At 38.0% G+C, this 21,605-nt stretch overlaps 1 protein-coding gene across 1 annotated transcript; it reads right to left on the reverse strand.

Annotated features, from left to right (window-relative positions):
- Positions 1 to 1,355: 1,355 nt before the first annotated feature.
- On the reverse strand, positions 1,356 to 2,282 carry LOC131395138 (olfactory receptor 4C12-like). Its single transcript, XM_058526928.1, is given in 3 exon segments — positions 1,356 to 1,399; positions 1,402 to 1,568; positions 1,570 to 2,282. Coding segments are annotated over 3 exon segments (924 nt in total).
- Positions 2,283 to 21,605: the final 19,323 nt, after the last annotated feature.

The raw sequence follows: 21,605 nt of genomic DNA on the forward strand, positions 1-21,605 counted from the left end.
AATAAATGGGGGGGAAACTGGATATTCACATGCAAAAGAATGAAATTGGAACCTTATCTTACACCACATACAAAAATCAATTCAAAATAGATTAAATACTTAAACATAAGACCTGAAACCATAAAACCACTAGAAGAAAACATTCAAAAAAAAAAAGCTTGACAGTCGTCTGAGTAATGATATTTTGAATACGCTTCTCTTTTCATCTTGCTCTGATGATATAGCTTCCAACAGCATGTGTATTCTTTTTCTGGGAGGTCAGGGAGCAGGAGACACATATAGTGGTGCTGACACTGATACGTCCACGGACAGTTTCCCACTGAGTGTCAGTGGCACCTCTGCAGTCATATTCCAGTGAATCTACAGACACCCAAGAGACCAGCTTCCCAACACAGCTGGTCTGCACCACAGTAGAGTGTTTTCTGCCAGTGTTGGTCCACCTGTGCCTTAGAGGTTGTTTCCTGCTTGGCAGTCCAGGCCACAGCTCCTTGCTCACCAGCTCAGCCCATAAGCTCCACAGTGGGAGGCTCCCAGCTTGCCAGTCCCTTTCTTGCCTGCCAGCTGCCGGGAACTAGTTCTGGCCCATGACAGCGCAGAGAAGTTATCTACTATCCAATGAGCAACAAGTAGACCTCCTCCAAAAGAGTGGAACCCCAGCCTCGGGGAGGAGTTCCACCTTCTAAATGGGGTCACTCCTTGGATACTCATTTCTCAATCTCAGGGCATTCCTTAGAGTACTTGTTACACCTTTCCAGTCAATGCTCTGATTTAATTAATAATCGCATGTAAACTTATCCTGTTCAAATTACTGTGTGGTCCGTCTCCTGATTGGACCCTGACTGATACAATATAGAAAATACCTAATACAATGTCAGCCTTATAGGCATTTGATAAACAGTATCTCTGTTTACTCTGCAACCAAGATTTAATGAACAAAAAAATTCACAAAGGAAAGAATTTATATTATATTGAGGCCAGCGTCCAAAGTAAAGGAACATCATTAAACATGTTATTTTCAGTAATCAGTCATAACCAACATCTCAGTGTTACATAATAAGATTATTTTAATACCAATCCAATATTCTAGGGTCACACATTTTAGCTTCTGAAGATATTTCAGATTTCCAGGTAATAGATAAATATTTATTGATTAAGAAGCAGTAAGTTGTGATGACAAGAGTGTAGGATGGGAGGCAGCAAGTCTGGATTCCAGTCCGAGCTTTAGCTCTGTGCTGAAGTGGCTATCTGCAACCATTATCCAACCTCTTGTTATAGCTGGTGTCTTCGTCTGTAGATCAAGAGGCTTGGACTAAATTACCTCTAATACTTCTATCTGCGGTGCTCAATAATTATGCTTAATCATTATCTGAAGTCACTTTTTTCCTCCAGAGCTTCCTATTGCATTTTTCACCTCTGCATTTCTGAGGGTGTAGATTAAGGGATTTAACATCGGGGCCACCATAGTATAAAAGAGAGCCACAGCTTTATCAATGGGCAGAGTGGTCACTGGGCACAGATACATAAATATGCAGGCCACAAAGAATAAGACCACTACTGTGATGTGAGAGACAGGTGGAGAGGGCTTTGTGCCTCCCCTCCAAGCTATAGTTCTCTAGGGAACACAAGATGACCACATAGGAGACCATCAAGAGGAGGAAGTTTAATAGGCAAATGAACCCACTATTGGCAGCAACAACGAGACCAAGGGTATGAATATCCATGCAGACAAGTTTCAACAAAGGGTACAAGTCACACATGAAATGATCTATGACATTGGGGCCACAGAAGGGCAGCCAGACCATAAAGAGGATCTGAACGGTTGCATGGAGAAATCCTCCACTCCAGGCCACTCCCAGCAGGAGAATGCACAGCCTGTGGCTCATGACAGTCGCATGGTGCAGAGGTTTGCAGATGGCCACATAGCGGTCATAGGCCATCACCGTCAACAGGATGATCTCAGCAGCACCAAAAATATGTTCTGCATAGACTTGAGCCATACACCCATTAAAGGAGATCATCTTCTTCTTGTGAAGTGAGTCCACAATCAGCTTAGGAGCTGAAGAAGAAGAATAAATTGTGTCTATCAAGGAAAGGTGGGCCAGGAAGAAGTACATGGGGGAGTTCAGAGTGTGGCTGGTGGTGATGGTAGCCACAATGAGCAGGTTGCCTGAGAGTGTTACCGTGTATAGAGCCAAAAATACCACAAACAATACTTTCCACATTTTGGGGTTCTGTGTAAGACCTATTAAAATGAATTGAGTCACATTTCTTTTATTCTCCATCTATGTGGTGTGGAGGAAGGAATGCTTTACCTTAAAAAAAAAAAAAAAAAAAGAATGAAAGGAAGGAGGAACTATGAAAGAACGAAGTAGTCCAAAACTCTGCCTTATCTGACAATCTCACAGATAATTCCTTTTCTTCCCAAAACTCCTTAGGAATAGATATCTCAAAACTTCTCTTAGCTGATTCTCTTAATCTTTTATTATCTTGCTCTCAAAAATATCCTTATAAGACATCAGATACCAAGAAGAAATGAACTCCATTTCCCTGGATCAGAGTAGTCTTTACAAAATTTCATTTGAACATCAATATGTTGGAGTAATGTACTTATCAGAAGTAATAATTTGGGAAACTAACAAAACTTAAATAGAATATGTACAAATTAACATGAATAAAAAAACACAATATAGTCTGTATATCCTAATTACAATTATGTAAACATACTGTAGGCAAAAAGCTAGTGAATCATCATTAAATAATTAGTATTTGAAAACTATAGGTTTTATATGTATCTTTTAAGAATAAAATTCAAATTCAAAAATTTCTCATAAAATTTTATACAGGTTTTATTTCATCTATGTTAAAACACGTATATATAGAAAAGTTGATGAGGATAAAAATTAATATATTTAGGACATTTGTTCCTGGATATAAGATTATGAGTGATCTTTTATTTCTTTATACTTTTTAGTATTTTCCAAATGTCTACAGCTTGTCTGACTAATTTTATGATCATAACATAAATATAATTTCCATATTTTTTCTTAGAGGCCTGAAGTTGAAATCATGAAGTTTTAAACTGAGTGGAATATATATGGAAGACAAACATAGAGAATTGTACATTGATACATCATGGGACCCCAGGAAATATTATCTGAATATAAATGAAGTAACTGCTTTAATATATTCATGAAATTGTTACTAGTTCACCAAATGGACATAGAGTGAGGGTCTGAGTAGGCACTGACACATATCACTCAATTAAACTTTAAGACTGTGTTTACAACGAAGTTATGCCGTTGTTAATTCTCACTTTTTTCTGGACCTCAGATTCCTTTATTCTCTTTATCTTAATGTACTCTTAAAGCACAAAGGCAGTGAAGGCTAGATGAATTGTCCCTGTTACATGTGGGCAAGGCACATAATGAGGTACATGGAAAGGAAACCTCTTCCAGATGACAGCACAAATGCTTCATTGAGAAGCTAGCTTTAGATTTCTAAACCCCAGGATAGTGGTCTCCCTTCTAGATAGCTCAATGCATCACAGAATTCTTCCAGGGACAAGAACCCTTGAGAAGAAAGTTGAGTGCCCTTCTAATTGCCAAGTCTTCTCTAGACAAGATGGCCTTTGGGAAAACCAACAACTGACTAATATGTTTTTATAATTTCCTGAAGATCTATGACAAAGGTTGGATTTCATGATAAAAATCAGACAGAACCCCCAGACTTGACTCATTCATCTTCATTATTTTTCACTCATTACCTCAGTTTCCTGCAAATCTTGAAGCAATTAGAATCTATTTTTTAAAAAATTCTCTTTTAACAGTTTCCATCTGCCTCCTTTTGTCCCACACCACACAGAAACAAACATACAAACAAAACAACTTGGTCTTATGTCAAAATTGATGTCTTTAATGTCCTGTGTTAATGGCAGACTCAAGCACAGAATCAGTTTCTTTTTCTGTCCTAGTCCAAAGAGCAATAGTGTGCCTATTACCACTGAAATCCTCTCATACCCATATTTTGGGAAGAATGAGAAATGGAGAAAGGTGTTGATCTAGCAGGATGACCCTGATCTTCCATAAAAGAATAATTGCGTCCTGGCTCAAACTGCAATTGACAGACAGGGACTCAAGCAGACAAACTTCTTCTAGGCAGAGAAAACTTTGTTACTTGTTTAAATTCCACATACTCAAACATTTTGAAATACAAACTTTTACTGTAATTCTGCTTTTCCCCATTCTTAACAGCAAGCAGAGATTTCTTTTTCTACTATGTAGTTCCTATAATAATAATTTTTGTTGAGCATTTGCCATGTACTAGGGACGATACTAAATACATTACATATGTTATTTCATTTAATCTTCACAAAAATTGATGAAGTTGGTACACTACTAACCGTATTTTAAAGAAAAGGAAACTGTGGTTAGGAGAAAACAAATGACTTGCTCAAAGTAATAATGACAAGAAAATAGAGGAGCCTGTATTTAAATCTAGGATGTTTGGCTCTAGCTCTTTAGCACTTAGTGCCTCTCCAGTGTAGATCCAGTTTACTTCTGGGAATCAGCAATGCCAGAGTTTGGAAAAGTAGGTTGGCATCTAGAGCCACTACTTGTGACCATTTGAATTCCATGGCAATTCTTTTGCTAAGGTATGAAATGTAGAGTTAGATGTTGAGTTCAAGGGTCCATTGGACAAATTGTTTGTTGTAGAATTGTTGTACACAAAAAATCACCCAGTACCTTCCATTTTATCAACATATATGCTCTTTAAGGATGAAGACACTGAGGCCCAGACAGATAAAGTCCAAGGAAACACAGCTAATTGATTAGTAGTAGACCACAACAAGAATCATGGTCTTCTAATGCCCAACCCAGTGATTTTTTTTCAGCACCACGTCTAGTAACATGAGTGTATACAAGGAAAAATCACCCTACAGTGACAAAGAGAAGTAACTTTCATCTCTCATCTTTAGTAATACCTGTCTTGACTCTCTAAAAAAATAGGGTTAAGTCTGAGTTCAGGGATGCAGAGATTCAGTCATATTGCTGGGACAACATTCATTGTAGCAGAAATAAGATCTTGTCTGGTAAGAACAAGATAGAAGAAAATCTGAATAGTCAGCATAAAAAGTGCCCCCGATCCTGGAGTTTAATCTAGCACAGCAAAGACTACACTCTTTCTTTGCAGATTCTATATTTTAATGCATTCTCCATTGAGATGTCAGTTTTAGAGCTGAAGATTTCTATCAAAAAACAGATTCCAAATGCTTCCCTTCTCTCTCCCATGCTGACCTGCCTTTACCACAGTGAAAGTCGCACACCCTGTCTCAGCTTCACCTCAAATTTGCCTTCTTCATTGTCATTTGTCTCTCATATCTCCCTCTATCAGTACAAGGTTAAGATTTTTACCCCTTATTTCATCCCTGGAAATTATCAAAGTCAGAGCATTGTTTCAAGGAAATGAGTGACTATACAGAAGCTGATCTCTAACTATCCAAACTATCACACCATATGCCCTATCTCTGGAGGAAACCCTCAGTGACCCATGCAACCACAATCTGCTGCACTACTGCACTGTCTCCACACTCAAAAGCCTAGAAATTGACTCAGAAATCCATAAAATGTAAACCTATCTCTGATAAATTATAGATCTATCTATACACAGGGAGGAGAATAAACATTTCTGTGAAACATCTAAAAAGTGTTTCCCCCATCAAATATCAGAAAGTTATGCTTCAATGATTTTAATTATAAACCTCTCAGGAGAAGATGGAAATGTGGGAAACTGGATTAAAAATAAACAATTCTAGTTAACTTACCGTGGTTGCCTCTGTAGTTAAGCAGGATGTCCAATGTATTCAGCAATAAGAAACAACCATTATATGTAGTTGTTCAAACATCATATCATAGTAATGTACATTTCTAAGTCTCCACTGACTAGACAATGTTACAGGAGGCAGAGAATGTCAAGACGGCACAAATTTATTCCAATGGATTTAGCAAGCATTTAAAGCTCCAATGCTTTGGAAATTTAAGTCAAAGGAAAAGAAAATGCTATGATGAATTTGAAACCCAAAGTTCTTAGGTACTAAGGCAAATCTTCTGATCTTCAGCACCTAGCTCTCTGGTTATAGGGTAAGAAACACAAATATTTCTATCATTTAATAACCCCCTCTCATTCTGCTCTTAAAATAAGAAAACAGCTTCTTCTTGAATCATAGTGTTTAGAAAAGATGCTGAGAACATTAAAGGACTTGTCTTTCTATCTGAGGTTTTGCCCTCTCAGGAATTAATTATTTCTATTTTTTAAAAATTTCACCTTAGAAACAGATATTTGGGAGAATTCGTCTATGGACAACAAACATATCTTCACCTGAATGGTTCTTTTCCCTGCACTTTAAACTTACATATTAATAGCCTACATTCCTAGTCTGGAAAATTGTGTGATAATGCACTCCTCTTATAAGCCCTTGGGTACTGTGAACTGGGACATGAAGGACTCTGAGTGCTCTGTAAATAATAACATAGGGTTTCATTCAGGTTGCATGTCTCTGAGGAAATTTCCTCCCTGGCAGAGGTCACCAGAGGAGGTTGAGATACTGAGTTAAATCTCTCAAATGTACTATAAACACATCAGGACATACTTTGTTTATAGGAATATTGGGAGCTGATATATTTTCAGGCAGAGCGATATCTACAGTTGGAGGGAAAATGGAGGCTCAAATCCTAGTGCCAGCTAGCTCAGGATCAAAATCTAAAAAGGTAGATTTTTATGTCTTCCCATCGACATTTTTTGGAAGTCTTAGTATTCCACTAGCCATTCAACGAAAGAAAACAAACAGATTTCTTCCAATTTTCTTCATACATAATATTCTCAGGACAGTGGAGAATAGAACAACCAAATATATTCTACTATCTTCAAACACATACTGTAGAGGTGCACTCTGCAGCCTAGGGGAGAGGGCGCTGTATAACCTACTTATCATAAGAGTTAACAGCTGCTATATTTAAATATATGGCTAGGCAGTGGATGGAGAACTGGGAAAAATAGTAATAATAGCACTTATCATTACTGAGCACTATGTCCTTTATTCTATTAATACAGTGTGCTATATTGATTGATTTTCATATGTGGAGCCAACTTTTCATTCCTGGGATAAATCTCATTTGCTTTTGGTGTATAACCCTTTCTATAGGCTACTGGATTCAGTTTGCTAGTATTTTGTTGAGGATTTTTGTGTCTGTATTCATAAGAGATATTGGTTATAGCTTTCTTTTCTTGTGATATTTTTGTGTAGTTTTGATATCAGGGTAACACTGGTCTTACAGAATGAGTTGGGAAGTGTCCCATCCTCTTCTATTTTTTGGAAGAGTTTGTGAAGCATTGGTGTTAATTCTTCCTTAAATGTTTGGTAAAATTCACAAGAAAAGCCATCTTGGTTTGAGTATTTTTTGTGGGAGAAGTTTTTTTTTTATTATTATTTCAATCTCTTTACTTGTTATATTTCACTTGAGTTAATTTCAGCAGTTTGTGTCTTACTAAGAATTTGTCCATTTCAGCAAAGTTATGTAAATTGTTGGCATACAACTGTTCATAGTATCCCCTTATAATCTTTTTTATTCCTGTAAGATTGGTAGTAATGTCCTCTCTCTTATTCCCGATTTTAGTAACTTGAGTCTTCTATCTTTTTTTAGTCAATCTTTTTTGGTGATCTTTTCAAAGAACTCACTTTTGGTTTTCATTCATCTTAAATAATGTTCTTAGATTCAAAGAACCAATAAATCTTCAAGTCTTTGCCAAGGGGCTTTATGTGCAAATAGGGGCATGTCTTCACCACTCAGCCAGGAGTTTACAACTTTACTTTAGTCTTTATTTCTTGCTTCCACAGAGTCTCAGGGTAAGCCAGAGTTGAGAGCGTAGTCTTTCTTGAACATGCACACAGTCCGGGCATACGCACAGCTCTATTCATGCACATAGCTTTCAAATTCCCAGAAATATGTCATAGTGTCATAGCATTTCAAATCCCCCTATAGTACTTTATTCCTCATATTTTCCTTTTAAGCCTTTGTTTAGTCTATTGTTTGCTCTATTACCCACTGCCCAAGGCTCCTGCCATGTTCAAGAATTGCCTTTGTTTTTTACATAAGCACTCAGGAAAAGGCTCCAAGTCAAATCAAAAAGGACAGTCTAGTGAGTTGTCTTTCAACAAGCCACGAGAAAGGCCATATAATGACAATTATCTGGGAAAGGGCTTCGAAGGAGCTCCAGTCCCATTCTGCCCCCTCCAGTGGCTGCCAGGCTGCTGGTTTTCATGTGATTGCAGGCTGTTGGTTTTCAAGTTTACAGAGGAGCTGGAGAGGGAGCATAAAAATAGAGCATGTTAAATGCCACAAACCTCACTGTTATTACTAAGATTTAGTCATTTTTCTTAGTAAGTACTCCCTGGATTTTTACAAGATTTCGGATAACTTCCAGAATTCTGAAAATATTGATTCTGATAATTTTTCCAGTATTTTCATCGCTTTAATAGAGGAGAGAATTTTTAAAAGTTGTTATGGGGTGCCTGCCCCATGGCTTAGCGGTGAAGTGCGTGCGTTCCGCTACTGGTGGCCCGGGCTCGGAGCCCGGGCATGCACCGACACACCGCTTGTCCGGCCATGCTGAGGCGGTGTCCCACATACAGCAACTAGCAGGGTGTGCAACTATGACATACAGCTATCTACTGGGGCTTTGGGGAGAAAAAGGGGAAAAAAGGAGGAGGATTGGCAATGGATGTTAGCTCAGGGCTGATCTTACTCAGCAAAAAGAGGAGGATTGGCATGGATGTTAGCTCAGGGTTGATCTTCCTTACAAACACACAAAAAAAGTCCTTATGCCTCTGACATCAGCCCACTGAGCACTATATGTTAGAGTTCTTGCTGGATTTCAGTGTTTGATGATCATTAATTTAAATCCCAACAATCACTCTATAAGTATATATTGTTAGCCCCACTTTAGAGCTAAAGAAGCAGACACACTTAGTGGCTGGGCCAGAATCCAAATTCAGGTCCAGGATTTGCTGGTACCAAAGTCTATGATTTTGCCTTATGTTCTACTGTCCTTGGGTCAGAAGTATAATATCAATTGAAAGAATATATGAAAAGAAGAGCCAGGTTCTTATATCTAGGTGCTGATAGGCTGGAGGAGGGAATTCTGAAGAACTATATTTGAGGTTCCATTTCATTGTTTGCACAGAGTGTGCAAGTTGAGTTGTTGGCCAAGGTTATGTGTTTATCCACCATGCTTGCTAAGTTCACTTATTATGTGTAATAATTGTTTATATGCATCCCTAGATTTTCCATATGAGGAGTCTGGCTCCTAGTCAAAAGCCTATATGTGATTTTTCAGACCTAATCATAGGCAGTTACAAAGGCTTTGGGGCAGGCTTCATGGGAGAAGGCTGCCATCTCCATACCAGATTTTATTCACAGTCAATGCATTACAATCTCTAAGAGGAGTTGAAGTCAAGGACTCAGGCCTCCCTGCCTGGCCATGCCCTTATGCATATCTGCATTCCTAGCCCAGGCACCTCCATTTTGAGATCTCCTTATCAGGGAATCTTGAAGACAATTTTCTCTACTCTGACTCAGTACTCAGTACTTTTCCACGCCTGCTGGTCCTTCCCCCTTGCCCACCTCTCTGACCCCCAGGTCCATAAAACTGTAGGAACGTTTTGATCAGGGCTCCCTCAGCAGTGAGATGACCCCCACATCTGTGCTGATCCACCTGACTTTTCACTGGTGCACTGTTCCATGGGGGATAATGGAACAGGGGGAGTTGGTCATTACTCTAATCTTAGCCTTTTGCTTATACTGTCAGAGCAGGTGAGTAAAGGCTTAAGAACATAATATTTGATCAAGACATATTATCTTTTTCTATATGTTTCTGAATTAAATTTACTAATATTTTACTTAGGTTTTTACATTTCTGTTCATATGAAGACCACCCTGCAATTCTTCTTTCTTGTAAGGTTGTTGTCAGGTTTTAGCATCATGGTTATGCAGCCCTCATCTTTTCTTTCTTCTTGAAAATTTTTTGAATAATGGTTATTATTTTTTCCCTAAATACTCTACAGAATTCACCAGGAAAGCTATCTGAATTTTTCACTGAGGTAAGATTTTAATTACAGAATCAAGTTAATACATGGAGAAATGTTCAAATTTTTATTTCTTCTTTTATAGGTTTTGAAAAGACTTTTTAATTAATTGGTTTATTTCATCTAAAATTCACTTTTATTGGCATAAAGCTTTATAAAAAGCCTATTACAAGTTTTAATTTCAATAGAAATCTGTAGTAAGTGCCCCTTTCTCATTCCTTATATAATTCGTGTTTTCTTTCACTCCCACCTTTTTTTATTCTTGATCAGTTTTGCTCATGATTTATCAATTTTACTAATCTTTTCAGAGGACAAAGTTCTGGCTTTATTGATTGAGAAAATAAAAGGGATCAGATTGCCAAGTCAGATAAACAAATATCAGAGATCTTCTCTAGCATCAAGCTTTACTAACAACTTAAGGAATACAAGGAATCATGAAACACAACAGAAGCTGGAAAAGTCCGAGCCTCCAGTGCTGCTCTCCACGCCTTTCTTGCTGCATTAGTGTGCTCTCTGGTTGATGCACAACACACGATTTCTGTAAGTAATGCATTCAGTCATCACTCACACAAAATGGAGCTATTTGGTCATGACATTTTATACTCTGATAACCATATAGCCTAGTGAGATTTTCCAGAAAGCCATTCACCATAAATCCAAAGGGTTTGTTTACCATAAGTGATCCTAGACAGATGAGATATATCTGCTTCAAGCATTCCATAGATAAGGATTCTCCCGCTGGTAAATACCATAAGTGTGTTTTCTAAGAGGTCATTAGCATGTTCACAAGGGCCTTTAACTGAGTCTTCTGACTTTCTTTCCCAAGGCATCCTGGGTAAAGAGAGAAAAGGGATTGTCAACCTGCTTCTAACGCTTTCCTTCCCAGTCCATCCTCTGACCTAGATCAATATCTCCTCTCCACATATTCTCACATATCTTTTTAAACTTATAGCACTTTCAACAATATATTATATAGAAGAACAAGCCTATTAATATCTCAGTGACCACCAGGACTTGGACCCATCCAATAGGAAATAAAAATTCTGTGAACAAATCATACTAATAGTGATCCTATCCCTACAAGAACCTTTTGATATTTTCTTATAGCTCGATTACTCTTTTCCTGCATCCAGTTATTTAAAATGTTTTCATGTATTAATGAGGGCATAATGTTGTTTTAATTTAATTAAGACCAAATTCATTGCTTTTTGGCTCAGTCCAATTCCATAGATATTATAACAATTGAAGGATTCAAATAAATGTTCCAAAATATTTTCTCAGCAATGAACGTATAAATCCTTTCTTACACCATAAAGCTATGTCAGGAAGATTAGTGTCCCACATGACATTCGGCAAGTAAAGTTACAGTATCATTCTCTTTTCCTTCCCAACACAAACAAACTTTTTCTATGCACCACACATTCTCAGTGACTGGAGTGGTGACTGAAGGTCATTGTTTAATAAATTCTGGATTCCCTCTGGTTTGTGGACATAACCATATCCCAGATATCATAGGACGGTTTTAGTTTTACACACTGGCTTCTGGGTGTCATTATGTAACACAATCCATCTACCACCCCTCTTCAATAGGACCAACACAGTTTTTTTTCTTTATCTGTTCAATCTCAACCAGTTGAATCACAGGGAACATAAAATTGACGGAAATATCTGTGGTATCAGGTCATTACAAAACAATAAAGACCACACTATGAAATAACATCCTGGCATAAATTCAGCTTATCATAGTGTTCTTATAAGCCTCCTCCTAGCCTGGTCTTCTTGCGCCCCTGGCCACTAGACTTCACAGACATCAGATTACGTAATGATCTATGTAAAATAAATCACATAAATATTTAAAATAGCCAATATATTTTCTTTCATAAATTGCAGGCCTTCTTTCACCAATTATGATAGGTATACTATTCCATTATAGTAATTATTTGGTTTGTCCACTCACTTATAGCTTCATTCTTCCAAGCCAATTTCCAGCCACAGTCCATCTCATACAACAGAAATCCCTCTAATCTTCCTGTTTGGGAAAGCAAGGGATTTTCATCATGGTAAGCCTGTATGAACATTATTTTGAATTGATTTAATACCCCCAAGATAAGCAACTAAAATCCTTGCAGAATATCTGGCAAGGTGGTACAGTGTTCATTAAACCACCAGATATTTTGATGCCATTGGACATCCATGGGCTTGTGCAATTTGGGGAAAAGGTTTCACCCAAAAATATTGCATGCCCCTGTGAGACTGTATATTGTATCCCAAATACTGCTGTATCTGGTGTACCATAGCGTTTCCCATAAATGTCCTTTGCCTGTCTCCAAAGAGGAAATACCAATAATACTGGGCCACTAAAGCATACCCAAGTTGATCTCCCTCAAGTCTATTTGGGTTTCATTTCCTCTTTCCTTAAATACATTCTTTTCATTCCACATTTGATGTATTTAAATGAGCAAACCAAGCTCTGACATACTTGAAAAGCAGCAGGAATCTACTTCCCATTATACCAGACAGCTTAGCAACATATCATATTGATTAGTGGCCACACAGAAGGTCTATTATTTAGCATTCTAGCTCCTGTATCATGCATTGTTAGCATTTTCTCAGATCATCTGAAAAATAAAAAGATGGTATCTATAGCCTATAGCCAGTCCTGGTGGTCTAGTGGTTAAGATTTGGCACCTTCACTGCTGTGGCCCAGGTTCATTTCCCAGTCAGGGAACCACACCACCCATCTGTCAGTTGTCATACTGTGGCAGCTGCATGTTGTGGTGATACTGAAAGCTCTGCCACCAGTATTTCAAATACCAGCAGGGTCACCCATGGCAGAGAGTTTTCAGTGGAACTTCCAGGCTAAGGCAGAATAGGAAGGAGAACCCGGACACCCACTTCTGAAAACATTGGCCGTGAAACCCCTATCAACAGCAGCAGAGCATCGTCTGATATAACACAGGAGAGCGAGAGGATGGCACAAAAAGATGAGACAGGGTTCCACTCTGCTGTACACAGGGTCTCTGGGAGACAGAATTGCCCTCTTGATCTAGAGGGGTCTCTTGAAAATAGCGTGATTTCATTCCTCTCTGGGATCATGATCCACTTATGATGCCTCCACTTCTTTCCGTTTATTATTACTTTAGACCCACAGTCTCTCCCTATGATCATATTTTCCTGCTTAACCATACTGTTTTTCCACAGAGCTGACCTAACAGCAGCTTTGTTAACACTTATTTTTGGACACACCCTCAGGTAGATATCCTAAGTTCTGATAGGAAAAGAATCACAGGACTGTCCTTGTCATTTGCTAATGGAGTTGCATTTGCAGTTTTCCCTAAATTGGCTAGATGAGGTGGAGTCATGATCCATCCTAAGATATCTCAGGAATATGTATTTTCAAGTTTAATTGCAGAGATATTGTATCTTGGTCATCAAGATCAGCTTCCTTCAGTCCACATTAATTTAGACACATACTTGTGCTCATTGGGTCAGGAAATACAAAAGAAAAATTTTGTGAAATGGTAAAGATATAAAATTGTGGAATTCCATCATCATTCACCTCTTCGTTTTATCCTCCTGATCGAAAAATACTTCCAGAGGAGTCACCAAATGCAAAGATTTCACAACTTTGGATATCTGAAAAGACTCAGAAGATTCCACAAGGCATACTCATATAAGGCTTTTACTTAAGGACAAATGATGATGTGAAACAAGGGAAAGAGAGTGCAGGCAAGCATTGAAGATCCAAGAGACATCCAAACGCAAGCTCCCGAGGGTCCCTGTTCATACACAGACAATCAAGCTTCATCTCCATTTGAACCACCAAGCCCAGCATGAGGTAAAGCTTGGCTTCAGAGGAAAAGTTCCCAGTGGGGTATTTATGTCCTTCTGGTAAAGCCAGTCATGGCAGGTGAAAACCATCAGTAAAAAAAAGAAAAGAAAAATGACCCCTTAGGTCATTAGGGGAGTTTTGGAAGTTAAAAAATACACTAAAAATTCCACCACGCTTTGCTGGCCAAGGGTCAAAGCCAGGCGTAACCAGAGATAAAGACAGAGTTTTCGCATTCAGCTGTAAACTCTTTCCTACAAAGTCCACCCTCTGACTCTTAGTCAAGCCTTTAAATTTAAATCACTCATAATCATTTCTTCTCCGGCGTGTTTTGTACCATTTATAGAACAGAAAATAACAAATCGCTGACTACTTGTGTCATCAAATAAAGCATGGATATTGTTTAAAGAAGAATTTCAGATAACCAAATCCTCCACCACGAACTTGCTCATAGTTATGCACAAGTTTGATAACTTTTTTATCTCCTCCCACCACTGAAATTTGAATTTCCTGAAAAGTATCAATATTTTGATTTAATGTAAAAATTTATTGACTGTTAACTAGCTTTAGTTCCTCCTCTAGCCATTCAACTGTCACTGGATGAACATCGTGGAGGGATTTTATTTCTAATAAAATCAGCTTCCTGGGGCCGGCCCTCTGGTGCAAGCATTTAACTGCGCGCGTTCCGCTGCGGTGTCCTGGGGTTCGCTGGTTCGGATCCCGGGCGTACACCGATGCACCACTTGTTGAGCCATGCTGTGGCAGCGTCCCATATAAAGTGGAGGTTAGCCCAGGGCCAGTCTTTGTGAGCAAAAAAAAAAAAAAAAAAGAGGGGATTGGCAGATGTTAGCTCAGGGCTGATCCTCCTCACCAAAAAAAAAAAAATCAACTTCCTAATACATTTGATCATCAATATAAATATTATCATAGATTTTGTTGATATCAAATTAATCCTAGCAGTTATACCAGTACAAAACCAAATAACAGTTACATTATTATTCACTTATTGGCTCCCTTTTTAGCAGCAATTACTTCTTATTGTTTGTGTTAATTTTCACCCAGAGCCTTCATTTGATATAACCCAGGGTTCCCCTTTTCTGTCCATTTTGCAGACTGTATTGCCAATCCATTGGCTGCTGCCTAAGAATCAGTAAACTGCATACCACATTACTATAGTTATAATCCAGTTCTGGTGCTACAAGGAGCACTGCTCTTAAGTCCACCCATTGAGTGGATTCATATTTCCCTCTTCAGTGAACCGGTCTCTGTGCTGCTGTCCAGGGTGAGTGAGGGCTCTCCACTCCTGAGCCACCACCTGTCACCGTGCTGCTTGTTAGGCTTCCTCCAGACACTGCTCACGGGGAGGGACCCAAAGGCAGAGCAGCTGCTGTCCAGGCGCGCAACGGGTTCCCCTGTTTGTATGTTCTTGGATTTTCATTTCTATTTAATAAAATAACTCTTACGTTCATTTCCTTACCTACTAGATAACCCAAGACAAATGAGTATTTCAGATCTCAGAATAATGTGATGTCCTTGAGTAATAAAAGTTGTTTCAAATACTCAATGAGGGAATCATACGGTATTTGACCTTCTCCCTCTGACTTATTTCCTCATTAAGTAGTAGATAATAACAACAACAAACAAACACATAGAGACGGAGACTGGATTGGTGGTTACCAGAGGGGAAGGGGGGAGGGAGGAGGGCGAAAGGGAGAATTCGGCACATGTGTGTGGTGATGGGTTGTAATTAGTATTTGGGTGGTGAACACGATGTAATCTATGCAGAAATAGAAGTATAAGGATGTACACCTGAAATTTATACAATGTTATAAACCAATGTTACTGCAATAAACAAAAAAATAAAAAAAAAAGTAGTTACAAATAAAGTCCAATAACAACCTAGCACTCACCTTCCAAACAGCGTGTCCTTTTTAGCTGTTTCAGGTGACTTCCCAGTCCAAAGGCCCCCTGATCCATGACTAAGTGGCAATTCCAGCATCCCTTGCTGAAGGCATTATTCAGAAAAGAGAAATTTTTCCTCATGACTCTCTTTTTAAGATCAGAGAGGCATCACTTGGAAGAAATCCCACAGTTTTTCTCTTGTTTCACTGGCCAGAATTGTGTCACATGCTTATCCTTAAATTAATCACCAGAAGGAGAAGAGCATTACCGTAATTGTTTTAGACTAATCTAGATTCACACCTATGGCCTGGAGATGGACCACACTTTCCCCCAAACACATGGACACCTGACACCAGAACAAATGGAGTTTTGTTAGAAAGAAAGAAGATGGGAAATAGCTACTCCATGGGCAACTGACAGTGTCTGTCACATCTAATATGCCTCTATTGATTACTCTCTCCACCTCTCTTTCTCACCTCCCTTATCTCTCACCTAGCTTTTCCCGTTGGCACTTAAACATGATCAAGTTTCTCCTATCCTGAAAAATATTTACCTTCAATCCCCCATCCCACTTTAGTGACTAATTTGATTCTTATAACAATGCTTTGAGGTAATATTATTATCTCTGTTTTGCAGAAGAGGAAACTGAGGCACAGACAATTTGAGTAACTTACCCAAGATCACACAGTTTAGCTAGGATTCAATAAATGATAGTCAATAGTATTACAGTAGTGGAGAATGCAAATATTTCTTTCAATTGATTTCAGAAAATATTTTCTAAGTATTTCCTATGTATAATGCAGTAGCTGGATGATTGTACATGCTATCTTTTGGTGTTCCTCCCAATAATTCCAATGTGTTTAAGGCTGTTTTACAGGCTCTAGGAACTTAAATGGCATGCATAGAATCTTACAGTAAGCAGAACTGGGAATTACACCCAGGTTTATGCATTATTTCTCTACGATTCTACGTAGAGAATGTTCCATTCATGTAGAGGATATCCCTAGGCCTAAGTCTGAACTTCCTTTCAGTCTTCCCTTCTACATCTCAGGCATCAGGAAATTTCTATAATCAAAACTCCCAAGACAGTGCTTAGGCAGATCTCCCAGACGGGGGCCAAAGATAGGAAAGGAATATAAGAGATATTCTCTTTTCTCTGTGGTACTCCTATATGGAGTATCATACAGGTACTGCATATGGGATTCATCTGAAGAATGTGTCCTGCTTGCCACTGGTCGTAGAACCAAAGCCTCCAAATAACACACAACTGTAAGAATCAGCATCTCCCCTCCTACCACTCCCAGTGCATGAGACACATCATGGAATCAGTGTCTAATGCACTACAATAATGTAATGGATAGCCCAGGCTTAGAAATCAGACCAGCCTGTATTGAAATCCAAGGACTACCAAATATTAGCTTTTTTGGTTTTGACCAAATGGTGCTCACAGTGAGATCAATTTTCTTAGATGTAAAATAGAATTATTAATACCTCCCTCTTAGGGATTATATGAGAATTAGATGAAATACCACACTTAACAGAGTGACATAAATACAGAGTGCTCATTAGTTTTTAGTTCTCACTGTATCCACTTTTCCTTTATCTCCTGCAAACTTTTCAAGGACTCTCAACTTCCCTGTCAGATGTTTTTAGTGAAGAGAATGTCAAACACTCATAGAAAGATTTCAGAATTATAATAATTTATGAGTTAGAATTCAATACTTTAAGACTTGGCCTTTCTTCTCTCGTAATTTCTCTATTCGCCCAGATTCTACCAACCATAAGAGTAGAGAAAATAAGCTATATCTATGAGTTGAGATAATTCTTGCCAGTTCTATACAGAAAATGACAACAGACAACAGTGAGCTTGTACTTTATGTCAGGCACCATGCTAAGCACTTTACATGCATTATCTCATAGAACCCCCACAACAGTCCTGTGATAGGCACCATTATCACCCCTCCTTTTTTTTTTTTTGAGGAAGATTGACCCTGAGCTAACATCTGCCAATCCTCCTCTTTTTTTGCTGAAGAAGACTGGCCCTGGGCTAACATCCATGCCCATCTTCCTCTACTTTATATGGGACACCGCCACAGCATGGCTTGACAAGCGGTGTGTCAGTGCGCGCCCGGGATCCGAACCGGCGAACCCTGGGCAGCTGCAGCGAAGCATGCATGCTTAACCACTTGTGCCATGGGGCCGGCCCCTATCACCCCCTTTTTACATATGTGGGAACTCAGGTATAAAGAGCCTGAGGAACTTGCCCATGATCACACAGGTAGCAAATAGAAACCAGTAGCAAAACTCTTACTCTTAAGCATGATTCAGATTTTTATTATTAAAGAGCAGTTTCTCTAATCTACGTGTGCCTACAAAAGAATAGCAGTTTTGCACTAACTTAGACATTTTCCTATGTTATCTTGCTCAATCTTCGCTATAACTCTGTAAGACAAGTATCATTAGGGCTGTGTTATGGACTCTGACTGGCTCATGCACCCATATTCCCATGACTAGAACATTCTGTGCCTTGGGTCCTAGACTCTAAGATCACTTCCTAAATACAATCACAGAGAGATTGCAAACCCAGCTCAGCAGGCCCTCCCAGGTCCACTTAGTCACAGATGCTATGGCCACAGGGGAGAAAGGATAAACTGGTTTGGCTGCCATCTTGGTTGAGGCTGCTAATTCTCATCCTCTAGGATTTGAGAGATCAGAGTCTCCTTAACTCCTTGCATTTGATTAATATCCATTTACATATTTCCCCGAAACCACAAGTGAAAATATTGATATATCCAGAACGGGGAAGACCACATAAGCTTAACGAGCCACGGATCACAGAGGCTGTTTGGTTCTGAGGTTTCAACCCATTTGGATCCAGACTCTCAAGGACCAAAGGAGATATCTATGGGCTGAGCACAGGCTCACTAAGAAAAGGCTTCAAAGAACTAGCCTCAGGGACTTGTTACTCCAAGGCAACTTTCACTTGTTGCTGATTTTATGGTGCTTGCAATCCTTAATTTTTCTGCTTTAACACGGTGTGTCATTTTCAGGGCTTTAAATCAGGTTAGATCTCAAATCAAGTGGTTTTTAAATATACTTCATATGGCCACCGAGAAAAATTGTCAAACGCATAGTAAGCTGACTTGGAGAGAGATGTCCTCCAGTGGTTAGGTTTTTTTCCCATCAATTTCTTTTGAAGCCTAATGCTTTGGAAGCTGTCTGACTAGAGAAATTCATTATCTGAGCCCAGAGGCTTGTGCCTCAAACTCATAGGATGGTGTGACCCTATAAAGCAAAAACAAAGTCAGCCCATGAAGTCAGCATTGTTTAGGAAATCTCTCTTGGGAATCATTTGCAAATCACTAAGTCAGGAAAAGATATTTTTATCTTTACTTAAGATAAAAATAGATGAACCTGCAAAGTAGCATTACTGCTGAGTTGGTGATTGCTACCTCCATGCAAAGTGTGCTCTACAAATAAGATGTCTTTTTGTAAAATGAACCTGTGCCTTCTTTCCCAAATGCATTCAGAGAGGTAAGTACGATCTGTGATTTCTTTATTAGTCTTTTTTTCTCAAGGTGATACTAGAATCTTCGATTTACAGGTGAGTTATATTTAAACATGTGTTTCTACCGTCACAGATTTTTATGAATAATGACCAGCATATTTAATCTTCTATGAAAAGCAGTCATTCGGCATATTATGAACCCAGCCCCGAGATAAGAAAATAAAATTTATTTTATTAATTTATTTTACCTATTATAAAGGTAATATGTTCTCTTTGTAGGAAACTTGGATCAGAAAATTTTCAAAAGAGGAATACAAAAATAGCCCTCCACTTATAATTCACATAAGCACTGTTAGTCTTTAGCGCACTTTCTTCAGATACTTTTCTATGTATATACGTAATTTGGGACAATTTAGATCATAACACATAAGCTGATTTACATCTTGTGTTTTCCATTCAATGTTATATTGGCAGCATCTTTGCACGCCACTAATTCTTCTTGCAAATAACTTCAATGTCCACCCGATACTTCATAACTATAATTCACTTAGCTGTTCCTCTTTATGTAGACATTTGGATTTTCACCTTTTCATTATCATAAAAAATGTGAAATACAAACTGTATGCATAATTTTTGTCCGTATTTTTTGTCTAGAATAGATTCCCAAGCATAAGGGGTATTGGACCAACGGACATGACCAGTTATAGAGCTCCTATTACATAATCAAACTTCTTTCCGGAATATTTTATATCAAAACACACTCACAAGCACTGGGTAATAACACTAGTCATAAAACTTTGCCAATTTGCCAGTTTAAAGTATTTCACTGTTTTTAAATTGTAATTCTTTAATGACTTGTGAAATGGAGGATTTTTTAGACGACTAATGTTTTTTCTGAGAATTATCTTTTTATCAAATTTGCCCTTTTTTTATAATGGTGTAAGTAGACCTTGTTTTGTAAAAACTATTTCTATAATAATGAGTATCTGTTATACTTGCTGCGAGTATGTTTCCAGTGTGTTCCATACCTTTATGTAATTGAATCCTTGGTTTTGTCCTGTATTTTACACCATTGAATTTTGCTTAAACGTTTTTCCTCATTCAGAGATTAGATCTATGTTTCTTTCTTTTTTTTGAACAGATCTGTGTTTTATTTGAAGGCTTTAGTACACAGTATTCCTTTTTTTTCTTTTTCACTCTCTCTCTTTTTTTTTTTTTTTTGGTGTTGGCGTGACAAGCAGACTGACTTTATTTTGAAGAACACTTATCCAGTTATTGAAAAATCTTTTATGAACTACATGTAACATTCTTTTAAATATTCTTTAAATATAATGTCCTTTTGCAATTTGACTATACTTGCTGCTTATTGAGCTTATTAGTTTTATTTGCATTTTTAAAATCCTAAAAAAGCTTTTGAATTTATTTATCAAGTTTAATATTTTTCTGTTGCCTGATGTATTGATTTCTGCATTCTACCTTTTTTCTGAATATAATTGGTTGTTTTTCTAACCTCTTGACTTGGTTACTAGTTCATTTATTTTCTCTCTTCATTTATGTTCTTTCTTAATATTTTAACATTCAAATATTTCAAGGATAAGAATAATGATGTGTGCATCTTTTTTTCATTTTTATTCTTTATCAAGAATTTGGAATGTGTGGAAAGTTATGCATTTTACCGTTAGAACAAAACTTTGGCCTACGTAATAATGATATTCTTCAATTACTCACTGCCATTTGTTATTTTTCTTATTTTACATGTGAGAAGGTTTCAGTGCAGTAAGACTAGGGTCTGTACACAACATCACATGGCTACTCATCAGTGAAAACAGAGTAAAAAAATAGTCTAGCTGACTAAAGAACACTGTTTAGTTCCAGTGTCAACAAATTATGATGCTTTTCATTCTTTACCTTAGTTTAAAACTATATGTTTTCTAAATAGATCCACAGAATTTTTCATAGTCTTCCCTAAATTGAGTTTTGATTTGCAAAATGCCCGTGACACCTAAACGTGACAGAAGTTCTCCAGAGAGTGAATTCTAAAGTTTCAAATAAATCTGTGGAATTGCCTTGCATCAAGCTGTCTGTGTTGTCCTCTTCAGGATATCCTTTTACCTTCTTGTGTGATGGTATTCTTAGACAATTATGTTTGAAGGTAGCGTAAGCTCACAATCTACTTGCCAGGCATATCTTACTGGATCCTCAAACACTCACTCAGTTCAGTTTTTCTG

Source organism: Diceros bicornis, chromosome 31, assembly GCF_020826845.1.
Source record: "Diceros bicornis minor isolate mBicDic1 chromosome 31, mDicBic1.mat.cur, whole genome shotgun sequence".
In the NCBI taxonomy this organism is placed as follows: Eukaryota; Metazoa; Chordata; class Mammalia; order Perissodactyla; family Rhinocerotidae; genus Diceros; species Diceros bicornis.